This window comes from Vicia villosa, unplaced genomic scaffold (assembly GCF_029867415.1).
Source record: "Vicia villosa cultivar HV-30 ecotype Madison, WI unplaced genomic scaffold, Vvil1.0 ctg.000077F_1_1, whole genome shotgun sequence".
NCBI lineage: Eukaryota > Viridiplantae > Streptophyta > Magnoliopsida > Fabales > Fabaceae > Vicia > Vicia villosa.
The window spans coordinates 480,085-493,139 of record NW_026705001.1 but is presented as its reverse complement, the minus strand read 5'-3'; the positions used below and the strand labels follow the sequence as shown (position 1 = coordinate 493,139).

General features: G+C 26.5%; 1 protein-coding gene across 2 annotated transcripts; it reads left to right on the top strand.

Annotated features, from left to right (window-relative positions):
* The first annotated feature begins 4,354 nt into the window (after nt 1-4,354).
* LOC131623648 (alpha-L-arabinofuranosidase 1-like) lies at nt 4,355-6,924 on the top strand. Of its 2 annotated transcripts, XM_058894652.1 has the most exons (12): nt 4,355-4,535; nt 4,641-4,695; nt 4,760-4,854; nt 4,937-4,982; nt 5,071-5,123; nt 5,219-5,482; nt 5,575-5,646; nt 5,782-5,885; nt 5,972-6,028; nt 6,116-6,311; nt 6,410-6,553; nt 6,757-6,924. In XM_058894652.1, the coding sequence occupies exons 1-12, from the start codon at nt 4,368-4,370 to the stop codon at nt 6,850-6,852; spliced, it is 1,350 nt and encodes a 449-aa protein (XP_058750635.1). In that variant the 5' UTR covers nt 4,355-4,367; the 3' UTR covers nt 6,853-6,924. The 2 variants fall into 2 exon arrangements, with proteins under 2 accessions (XP_058750635.1, XP_058750636.1); XM_058894653.1 differs by lacking the exons at nt 4,760-4,854; nt 4,937-4,982 and having other exon boundaries at nt 6,757-6,920.
* The last annotated feature ends 6,131 nt before the right edge of the window (nt 6,925-13,055 follow it).

Genomic DNA, 13,055 nt, shown 5'->3' with positions numbered 1-13,055 from the left:
GAATATCAACTCATAAATCTATGTCTAGATTTTGTTCATTGATAGATGAATATCTTAGGTCAAGGTTTGAAAAATACCTTTCAATAACAAACATCTAACATTAAAAGCAAAGAAATACATAATGTATAAGCTAATTATCTCTAATCTTGACACAAGAGAAGTTTAGCTATCCATAGACATGGTAGCTTCAAACACAAGGCTAAATTGTTAGAAGCGGGTCATGAAAAGCTAGCACTTAACACCTCTGTGTTTTAAATACCGAGGTTAAATTGTTAAAAGGTCATGGATTCGATCCCAAGGAATGCACATTTTTATTTTCTAAATTTTGTTACGCGCGTCATAAACCTTTCGTTTTTATTTAAATTCCAAGATAATAATGTATTCTTTTACCTCAGTTTTATGTGAGAACAGAGGGGTTTAATCTTAATTTTTTGTTGTATTCGTACCAATTTCACCGACGTGTATTTTTCTGCCTGATCATTTTCACTGGTCTGTATCATATCATTATAAATCTATTAACCTGCATGTATCATTCTTTACACAGAAACTACAAAATATGTAACATAATTGGAATATATCATATCATTTTAAACAAAATGTACAAATTTATATATCATCATCATCAAGACAGAATACACATTTGACATTTATATATTTGTACATCAAAAATGACAAAACCTTTGTTCATATACAAATTAAAATTTTAGCAACCAAGAAAAAACTATTTTTACTGTATATATTCATAGCAAGATAAGAACACACTGGCCCAACGTGATCGAATATCATCAATTTCTTCTTTCGAATATGGTGTTGGGTTGCTAAGCTCCTATAATTAGAACAATATTTAAAGTATGATAAGCTAAAAACATCAACATTTACTTATAAGTACATATGTGTATATATATGGATTAAGCTAATGTAATATTCTTCATCTATTCATTTGTAATGCATTCAGAGATAATATGGAGCATACATCTCGTAACATAATATCCACAAGAATAACTATCGGGTTGCTTTCGCCACTACAAATAATTTTGATTTATTTATGTCACACTAATACACACAAATAATAAATTGTCAAAAACCACAAGTAATATACTTACTCTTGGTTGAACACAAAGTGGATTTTTACCAATAAGATTCCTTTTGTGCGCATTATATTCCTCCATCGCTCTACACGTGTCGGTTAAAATTAAACTTGAATAAAAACTATTCAATTATAAAGTTAAATATAAATATTAAAAATAATACCAATTACCCATTCAAAGCGTTAATCACAAATTCAGAAACTCCAGAGTGCAATGAGTAAAACACAACTATAATATTTTTCTTCGAACATATGACTAGTAGTTGTCAATGTCGACTGCATAAACATTAAGAATAAGTAATAATATGTATAAAATTGATTTATAAATGAAAACACAAAGTAATATATACTAAATCGCGGTAAAACGGGGTCAAATAACAATCTTTTGTGTTTCCTTATTTATTTATTTTCTTCCAGTTTATTTGTTTTCTTTGTTGTTCGTTATTCTTGTTTAATTTTGTTTTTTTTATTTTTAAGTTTTAATTTTAATATTGATAACTAGGATTTAGGATTTATTTAAACAATTTTTACTTAATCAAGTTTAGTTTTTAATTAAAATCAAACTCTTTTTCTTTTAATATTAAAATGAACTAGTTTAGTTTTTAGGAATAGTTTTTATTAATTTTAGTTAAATAACCTTTTTTAATTAACTAATTTTTTATTTAGCAATTAGCATAATATTAATTTGATATTTTAGTATTAATTAACTAATTAGGATTAGGATAAATAATTTAGGTTTAAATTGTTATTAGGCTTAGTAATTGCCCTCAAATTTCAAGAAAACCACCTTAGGTAATCTCAGGTAGGTGTTGCCCATTAACACAACTTTCAAACCTCACAAACCTTTTTAGGTCACAATAAGTTTTCTTAAACAAACCTTGTAGGTTTATGATTAAGTTTTTACATTAATAATTAATTTAGGACCATTAGGTTTTTTTTAGCCATTGACCTTAAAGGTTTAGGTTTGCCATTAGGTTTGTTAACCCTGATTTTTCTAACTTAATTTATTTACGAATTTCTCCTCTCATCCCACACTCTATGATTGTCGCGTGCCTTTATCTTAATTTTGCCTTTATTTAATTATGACGTTTATTAAATTATTTGATTTCCGTTATTTAAATTTTGCCATCATGTTTATCTATTTATTTATTTAATTCCGTTATTTAAATTTTAGAAGATGTATAGGTCGCAGATTTTTGGATGTAATAGTAACTAGGATTTAATTTCTGCTTTCCGCATCCCCTGGTTTTTATTATGTATCCCCCAATCCCGAAGCCATGTAATAGCGTAGGATTTAATTTCTGCAATTTAATTTCTGTAAATATATTAACTGCGTGGTTAGTAAAATAGGGAGTGACAAGATTAATTAACTGAACGATAGCTCATTTAAATCAAGATAACATAACTGAATTTGAACCACGTGATTGCTACACACACGCACCTCTAGGGTAACGTCTCTTGTTGCATGTTGCCTGTTGCCTTCGATTTCAATCAAATAGTCAAGTCCCTTCGAATATAGGGATACCTTAGCTTGCTTCCTTCGATTCAAAATCACCACGTCCCTCCGATAAAAGATCATAGTCCCTTTCGAGTTGCCTACGATAAAATGCGATCTCGTCCCTCGATTAAATGGTGATAGTCCCTTCGGTTGCTAAGGTATCCCTACTGTTGCCTAAATGACTATTTTATCCTTCCCTAAAGACTACCTGCCCTCTTCATGGTGAGGACAGTTTTATGGCGAATGATACTTTCTCGATGACCCTTCACATCCAATTGAAAGACTTCCTGCCCTCTCATGGTATGGATAGACCCTTTCAAACGAAAGACTTAAAGAACACGAAAGACATACTTAGGGTAGGTAGTTCTCAATTGCTTGCTCACAATCAATTAAAAAATCAAACGCTTTTCACACCTCCTTTTCAAATACTTTCAAAACAAGGCTACGCTTATTTACAAGCTAAAGTCCTTAACGAAATCTTTTTACTATTCACACACGACACTTTTCAAACAATTCAAACAAACAAGTGAGCTAAAGCAATTAAGAGCCCATGGATAACCATGGATGCAAAGGGTGCCTTATACCTTCCCTTTGTATAACCTATCCCCCGAACTCAAAATCTTTTCAAAAGGTCTTTCCTGTTCTTTTAGCCTTTCCAATTGGATAAAATAAAAGCCGGTGGCGACTCTTGCTTTACCGCGACATATTAAAAATAAAGTCAGTTTACCGTATTACAATAAATATGTGTATTTTTGTGGAAAATTTTAAATTAATTTTAAATTTAACCTTCTTTTTAATAGAGATCATGGAGTTGTGGTGATAATGGATGGTTGTGATTTATTCTTGGATTTCTTGTTTTTCTTTTTTCTTACTAATAAGCATTTATATTAAATATTATTACCCTTAAAAAATTATTTTGTAAAAAAATTAACTTTTAATATTTAAAATAAAATTTAATATTAAAAAGTTAATTTTGAGAAAATATCCATGAACTAAAGTTCTAATTAAGATAACCAAATAATATACGATTAGTTAAGAGTGATTCGGTTCGGTATACTTTGTCTCGATTAACTGTTCAGTTCAGTTATTAAATTGTTTGATAAACTATAGTTCAGTTCATAAACTATATAAAACAGTTCAGTTATTTAACAACGGGTTGTTTCGATTCTGTAATTCAGTATAGTTCTATGGATATTTTGAACCGCCTAGTAGAAGATTATTAAACCCAAAATGTAGTGCAATAATAAAGAGCATGACTATATGTAGATGATAGATGCATGTGGCTTTGATACATCGAATTATGTTGGAGCTACTATCTAACACTTAGCAAACAAGTATTGCCCTATTCAGAAATTTCTCCTATCATTTGCAGTAGCTATTAGCTTAAATGTGCATATGTTTTGTATTTTTTCATGTTACCATATAAATATATACAAATATAAAGGGTGTTTATCCTTAAATAACATTGATATCTTTTATGCAATAGGTTTAAAAAAAGTATATATTTATTGTGCACAGACAGAATTGTACACTTTTCCATTGTGAGGTAAGGTGAATATATTATCATATTTCACACGCCAATACTTAATAAGGTAATATTGGTTAAAAATTAAAATATAAATCAAATTTTGAAATACTTATAATAATTTAATTTAAAAATAGAAAACAACAAATTATAGATTATATGGTTAACAACTCATCATCATTATCACCATCCTCAATAATGTTGTTCTTCCATTATAAATATGAGTAAAAATGATTAATCAAAATATATCATACACAATGTCTTTCTTACTTTCTTTCACTTCTTTTCTTTTCACTTTAGTTATGTGTTTGTTCATTTCTAAATGCCAAGATGAAGTTAATGCTAGCAAGATCACATCAAAATTAGTGATTAATGCTGATTCTGGAAGACTTATTCCAGACACATTTTTAGGAGCATTCTTTGAAGTAAATTACATTTTAATATATTTTATAAGTTTGAAGATTACATATAAAGTAGTGTATTAGTGAAATGTTATCTTATAATACTTTGATTTAATGTATACTTTTCAGGAGATTAATCATGCCGGAGCTGGAGGATTGTGGGCAGAACTTGTGAATAATAGAGGTATGTATTATCACTATAATAAATCATCACTATGTTTATCTAAAAAATGCATTTCAATGGAAAGATACAATTGGAGTGTGGGAAGAGAGACCTGGCCACTATAATGATGTATGGGCGTATTGGACTGACGATGGATTTGGTTATTTTGAAGGGCTTCAAGTAATTTCCTATTTTACTTTAAAAAAATAATAAATATTTGTCTTGCCAATTAAAAAAATTATTATTTTTATTCATCAAGCAGTTATCAGAGGATCTTGGTGCAATGCCAATATGGGTGTTTAATAATGGTATATTTTGTTCTCCCTAAAATTTATATAGACACCATTGAAATTTATTTATATTTTTAACATCTAATTTACAAATGGTTTCTTACAGGTATTAGCCGTAAAGAAGAAGTAAATACGTCTGCAATTTCACCATTTGTGAAAGTATAATTTTTTAACAATATTTTTTATTCTCTAAATTATAATTCAATTATTTATTTATTTATTAATTGTTATGACATTTTTTTTATAATTAATAGGACGCCTTAGATGGTATTGAGTTTGCTAGAGGTTCTTCCACATCAAAATGGGGTTCTCTTAGAGCTTCCATGGGACATTCAAAACCATTTGATTTGAGATATGTTGCAATTGGAAATGAAGAATGTGATAAATATAGCTATCAAGAAAATTATCTCAAATTCTATGAAGCTATAAAGCATGATTATCCTGATATTCAGATTATTTCAAATTGTGATGGTTCTAAATATCCGCTAAATCATCCTGCAGATCTTTATGATTTTCATGTAATAATATTATTTATTTAATTTTTTCCTATTTTAATTATTATTAATTTTGAGTTTAGGTTAAGTAACTTACATGTTATTTCAATTATTAGATTTATACAAATTCAAAGGACATGTTTTTCCATTATACCAAGTTTGATAAAGCACCACGATCCGGTCCAAAGGTTTGATTATTAATTTTTTTTGAATGCATATATTTATAAAAATAATTAATTATATATTTTTTTAGAAAATAATTAGATATTTAAAAATTTATTGGTAAATGAATTTGCTCTTTTTTTATTAATTGCACATTGCAGGCATTTGTTAGTGAGTATGCTGTTTGGCAGGAAGATGCAGCTAATGGAACTCTTTATGCAGCCTTGGCTGAGGCTGCATTTCTGATTGGACTTGAAAAGAATAGGTTGGGTTCCAGTATATATAAAAAATTCATGAAATTTAATTTATAAAGTTTGATTTTTGAGTTAATTTTTAATCAATTTTCTACAGTGATGTTGTCAGCATGGTTGCTTATGCACCTCTCTTTGTTAACACAAACGACAAGCAGTAATTTTCTTACTATTTATTTTTAATTATCATGTAAATATATAGAGAGATATAACTTATTGAATTTATTTTTTATATATTAAACAGTTGGATACCGGATGCAATTGTATTTAACTCTTATCAAAATTATGGAACTCCAAGTTATTGGCTCCAACATTTTTTTATTGATTCTAGTGGAGCAACTTTTCTTAATTCAACTCTCCACCAATCTTCTAGCTCAATTGTTGCCTCTACAATTCAGTATAAAAATTTTCAAGATGGAAAAAATTATCTAAAAGTCAAGGTAAATAATATAACTCAATTTTTTTAATCAAAAGTAATTGTTGATTTAAATGTAATTTACTATTAATTAATTAACTTTACGGTTATTTACTTTTGCAGGTGGTAAACTTTGGAAATTCAATTGAAAATTTAAAGATTTTGATAGAAAATTTAAAATCAAATGTGCAACCATCAGGTTCATCAATGGTTGTGCTTACATCCTTGAATAAAATGGATGAAAATTCTTTCTACGAGCCAACAAAGGTGCATTTTATTTTTATACACAATATATAGTTGGCCATATATATTATTGTGATTCTTTTGAAACAATTTTTTTTATATATTTTAATTTAAAATTAAAATTGAATTTATTTTTATTTTAAAATAAAAATATATTTAACCTTTTAATTGATCGATGGTATAAAAATATGTTTCAAATAATTTTGTTTCATTTTGTATATGTACAGATTGTACCCGAAAAAGCTTCACTTGAAAATGCAAGCAATGCCATGAATGTTAAACTTCATCCATATTCAGTTACATCATTTGATTTATTAATTTAAAACACTATATATGATGTAATGTTTCTTTTATTTCTTAGAATGAATGAATGGAAGAAATGCATATATTTCTATTTCTATTACATAAAGTATTTATTGGAAACCATCCATATGCACTGTATTTATTTTTATTTCTTTTCATTTGTGAATTATCAAAATATTAGTGAAAAATGTACTCAAGCCAAAAAGAGTTTGATACATTACATTTGCTGAAAACCAGATGAAGACAACAACACATTGCAATCTTTAGACATGTACATTTTTCTTCTATTAAAGTGGTGGCAAACCTGAAGAAGAAGAGTCCTTGGAAAATTTGTCCATTCATCAAAAGTATAAAAAATTTAAAATAAGGTAGGCATATAGAGAGGTGGTTGGGTGGACCATGATCTAAGTTACTCAATTTTGGTGATAGGTGATGAAGAAAAGGAAAGTTTTGTTGGCTTTCAAAATTTGTAGATATTCTATTAAAATAAAATATATGTGTTCTATTAAATATGTCAAACATAAGAATCCAAAAAAAAAAGTGCAAATATATATGATTGAAAGAATTTCAAGAGTAAAAATCACGTGTCTATAACATGTTTATGAATAATAATAATAATAATAATAGAGAAAAAGGGATATGCACTGACAGTGTAAAATATTTTTACACTGTCAACCAATCACAATCATGCATCCAATTAAAACACAATTTTAATTTAAAAAAATTAATATGACATGGCAAGTGTAAGAATTTTGATTGGATGTATGTGTAAAGTTTGTTTACACGGTCAATGCACTATCTTTAAACTCTAATAATAATAAGAGAAAATGGGTGATGCACTGACAGTGTAAAAAAGTTTTACACTGTCAACCAATCACGACCATGAATCAGGACAAGTCAGACTGTAATTTTAAAAAAACTTATATGACATGGCAAAACGATTTGTTTCTATTGGATGACAGTGTAAAACTTTTTTACACTGTCAGTGCACTACCTTTAACCTCTAATAATAATAATAATAATAATAATAATAATAATAATAATAATAATAATAATAATAATAATAATAATAATAATAATTATAATAATAAATTTTAAAAACATGATATCTAATTCTACGACCAACTATTATATGTGATTGTTGCTCTTGGTGGTGGTGTGTTTGGTTGTGTTAGTGCTGTGTTTTTTGTAATCTTCTTTCTTTTGTTGCTGTGGTTTTACTTTTTCTGTTGAACAAGCACTACAAAAAAACTAACTATTTGTAACACTCACTATTGGTTACTAGAAGTGAATATCAACATGAATAGATGTTTGTAAAACTTTGAGTGGTACTTTTCTCTGGTGTCAATTATAAGGGGGTCTGGTGCTACAAATTGAATATCACTTTTCAGCTACAACCAAAATTTTACCTACTGTTGCAATGATGTACTAGTATATGTTTCGGTAAAAGTATGAATACTATTCAAGTGACAAATAAAAGTGATCAAAACACAAATTATATTCACCATACTTGAAGTTTTAACATTTACCTGTATCATTAAAAGAAGTGACAGTCGTATATAAAATTAATAAGATATCCGTGTTTCTGCACGTGTAAATTATTTGATATTGTATAAAATTAAATTAGATACGTATAAATTTAAAATGAATGGTTTAATTATAAATGAAAAATGATCATATAAATATAATTATATTAAATAATCTTATAAAAAAGAGCCTGTAAGATAGAGATAATAAAAATGAAATATTAACATTTAAAAATAAAAATTGTCTCTCAATTAATAGTAATCGTTGATTAAAATAAAATAGCTACTGTGTTGATGATGACCCGTGAAATAAAAAAATTATTTGATGCGATATAAAATATATTTAAATACAAATGTAAAATAAATAATAATTATATAAATTTAATTGTATTAAATAATCCTAAAAAAAAAAGAATCGTGAGATGGAGAAAGAAAAAAAAATAAAAATAAGGATATTATCTCTCAAATAAAGATAATGATTGATTAAAATAAAATAGACATTATGTTGATAGTGATCCATGAGATAACAAAACTTTTAATTTTATTCAAATTAAAAAATAAATTATATTTTTAGAGATAATAAATAAATAGAGAAAAAAATTAAGATGAAAGTAAGAAAGCATGGAAAAAAATGTGAGAGAAATTTGAAATTTTATTTAAGATAGAGAAATTGTGTAATGATCGATTAAAAATAAATAAATAAATATTATGTTGATAGTGACCCGTGAGATAAGCAGATATTTAATTTTATTAAAATTTAAAAATATATTATTAATATTTTTTGTGATAATAAATAAATGGAGAAAAATTAAAATGAAAGTAAGAAAGTGTGGGAAAATGAAATGTGAAAGAAATTTGAAATTTTAAGTAAGAGAGAGAAGATGTGTGTTGGGGAGAAAAGTTGAATCATAAACATGCAATTGACACTTGGCAAAATAGTTAATTTTCATTGGATAATAGAAAAATGGTAGGGTGATTTTGTTAGTTACTATTTTAACCAATTTGTAGTGTAATATTTTTGAGCGGGAAGAGCAATTTTGACAGTTTGGTCAATTTCTTAGTATTTAGCTATATAGTAGATAAGAAGATTTAATTGTAATTTTGGTTTCTCAATTTTTTTATAAAATTTTTGTCTTTCATTTTAAAATTTGGGTTTTTGGTCTCTTTATTTCGTTTTTTGTTTTTATGTTTTTTGGAATTTTAGTCTCATTCATACTCTGATGAAGAAATACCATTTTTAGATTTACCAAATTTAATTCCTGATCATTTTCATTAGTATTTTAATTATCTTATTTATTAAAAATAGTTTATTATTATTAAAAATATAAAAATCAATTAAATAGAATTGAACCCTAAATGTTCTTCTTTTACGTCATCTATCGTCTTCACCTCTTCTCGTCCTCTCCTCTTTTATTTGTTATTTACATTGTTCTTTACTTTTATCACAACTAGTAACAAACTCGTGCATACGCGCGGGTTCTGTTCATTTACGCGCATTTGGATACATAATTTATTTTAAATAAAATGTTAAAAAAGAAAAAAAGATATTTAGATAAATAATTGATTATTTCGTATATAAAAATATTTAGATCAATAATAGATTTTTTCCCGTATACCATTTTTGGATCAAAAATATTTAATCATAAATACCATTTCTCGTATATAAAAATATTTAGATCAAAAATAGATTTTTTCCGTATACAGACTTTATTTTTGTTTAGGTATCATTTACAAAAATATTTAGATTAATAGTAAATTTCGTATATAAAAATATTTAGATCAATAATAGATTTTTTTCCCGTATACCATTTTTGAATAAAAATATTTGGATCATATATACTATTTTTTCGTAAATAATAGATTTTTTTCCGTATACAAATACTATTTTTTTGTAAATATTTACAGAAATATTTGGATTAATATTAAATTTTCGTATATAAAAATATTTAGATCAATAATAGATTTTTTCTCGTATACCATTTTTGAATAAAAAATATTTGAGCATAAATACCATTTCTCATATATAAAAATATTTAGATCAATAATAGTTTTTTTTCCGTATACAGACTTTATTTTTGTTTATGTATGATTTACAAAAATATTTGGATCAATAGTAAATTTCGTATATACAAATATTTAGATCAATAGTAGATTTTTTTACCGTATACCATTTTTGAATAACAATATTTGAATCATAAATACCATTTTTCGTATATAAACATTATTTTGTTTATGTATCATTTACAAAAATATTTGGATTTGTATTAAATTTTCGTATATAAAAAAATTTAGATCAATAATAGATTTTTTGGCCTATGCCATTTTTGAATAAAAAATATTTGGATCATAAATAACATTTTCCATATAAAAAAATATTTAGATCAATAATAGATTTTTTTCAGTATACAGGCTTCATTTTTGTTTAGGTATCATTTACAAAAATATTTGGATCAATAGTAAATTTCGTATATAAAAATATTTAGATCAATAGTAGATTTTTTTCCTGTATACCATTTTTGAATAAAAATATTTGGATCATAAATACCATTTTCGTAAATAATAGTTTTTTTCCGTATACAAATATTATTTTTGTTTAGGTATCAATTACAAAAATATTTGGATCAATATTAAATTTTGGTATATAAAAATATTTAGGTCAATAATAGATTTTTCGGCCTATGCCATTTTTGAATAAAAAATATTTGGATCATAAATAACATTTTTCGTATATAAAATTATTTAGATCAATAATACATTTTTTACCCGTATACATACTTCATTTTTGTTTAGGTATCATTTACCAAAATATTTAGATCAACAGTAAATTTTGTATATAAATATATTTAGATCAAAAGTAGATTTTTTTCCATATACCATTTTTGAATAAAAAAATATTTGAATCATGAATACCATTTTTCATTAATAATAGATTTTTTCCGTATACAAATATTATTTTTATTTAGGTATCATTTACAAAAATATTTGGATAAATATTAAATTTTCTTATATAAAAATATTCATATCAATAGATTTTTTGAATAAATTTTTCCCATATACCATTTTTTACTAAAAAATATTTCGATCATAAATATTATTTTTCGTATATATATATATATATATATATATATATATATATATATATATATATATATATATATATATATATATATATATATATATATATATATATATAGATTCTTTTTTTATGGAAGAAAGAATGAAAGAGAAAAAAATAGAGAATGGAGAGAGATTTGGTAAGTTTTATAAAATATGAGGGTTGTATTATTTTAATAATAAAATTAAGTGTATTATTTTTATGGTACAAAGACCATATAACCACAATTTTAATGCGGTGGCAAAAAATAAAATAAGAGTATTTTTTACTTTTCCACAACCATTAATTTTCTTATATTATAGATTTTCATTTCCATGTCATATAACAGCTTCTCATATGCTTCAAAGAAGCATTCTGGTATAAGAAAAAGCGGGAATAGATACTTGTACTTGCTAAACGATCCTATGAGGGTAGCCCTATATTTGTAGAGATATATGTGGTGTATATGGTATTTTGACAATGTTTAGGTTTGGTTACGCACAGTGGTGATAAGCTTTATATATGGCTTCTTCAGATGAAAAGTTGAGGATCCTTTCCAGATTATAGAAATGGGTTTATACAGAAGGCTTCTTAGAACCGAGTTGGATGACTAGAAGGGCAATTTGCTTATCTTTTCGGTCTCCAGCGTTGAAACGTTGGAAGACCTATCTCTTCCTAAAATAATGGGACAGCGATTTCACTTTTGACTCACTCTTACTTCTGGTTATTAATTGCATGCCACATCAGCAAGTATGGCTAGTGAACTAGTCTATTTAGGCGGCCCTAACCCGATTTTGAAGCTCAATGCATTGTTTCAGATGATCGATCATCCTGTATTGTAACATGTATTGAAGTAATGCAATTTTTCTGTATTTTAAGTTTATGGAACATGTTATTGTGTGTAATGTGATTGAATTAATGAAATGAGATGTTTAGAACCATTTGACATAATAAGACCATTTGAAATTTGTCTGTTAATGAATGGTTGAATAGGAAATAACTTGTATAATTTTCCATAACATGACGTGTAAGAAACCTGTTACAGACCTAATTTTAGCATAATTTGGTCATAGTTTTGTCACAAACCTGTTACAGACCTAGTTTTGGCATAATATGGGCATAGTATTGGCACAAACATGTTACAGACCTAGTATTGACATAATTTGGCCATAGTTTCGGAATAAATGTGTTACAGACCTAGTTTTGGAATAATTTGGCTATAGTTTTGGCACAAACATGTTACAGACTTAGTTTTGACTTGGTTTGGCCATAGTTTTGGCACAAACATGTTACCGACGTGTAAGTTAAAACCACCATTTTTAGCAGAACATGTATTTGGCATATGATAACACTGAAACACACTACATATTTGATTCGGATTGCACATGTTTCTTAGAGTTTTTAGTGTTATTTTCTTATGTTATGTTTTTTTGTCTTTGTTTCAGGTGCTTTGCTCATATGGACCCCTTCTTGAAGAAACAAAGTTAAAAGTCTAAGAAATCGAGTTTTTCAGCAAAATTGAACTCATGGCGTTCAGCATGGCGGCCGCTATAGGAGATGCCACGATGTGTCTGCTTCCACCCTGGAGTTAACTGTCACTCTC

Excerpts from the sequence above, each read along its gene's own strand:
- LOC131623648 (XM_058894652.1), top strand. The coding sequence starts at position 4,368 with ATGTCTTTCTTACTTTCTTTCACTTCTTTTCTTTTCACTTTAGTTATG. Across the intron at positions 4,855-4,936 it reads GTTATTTTGAAGGGCTTCAA|TTATCAGAGGATCTTGGTGC; the intron begins GTAATTTCCTAT and ends TTCATCAAGCAG. Across the intron at positions 5,647-5,781 it reads CACCACGATCCGGTCCAAAG|GCATTTGTTAGTGAGTATGC; the intron begins GTTTGATTATTA and ends TGCACATTGCAG.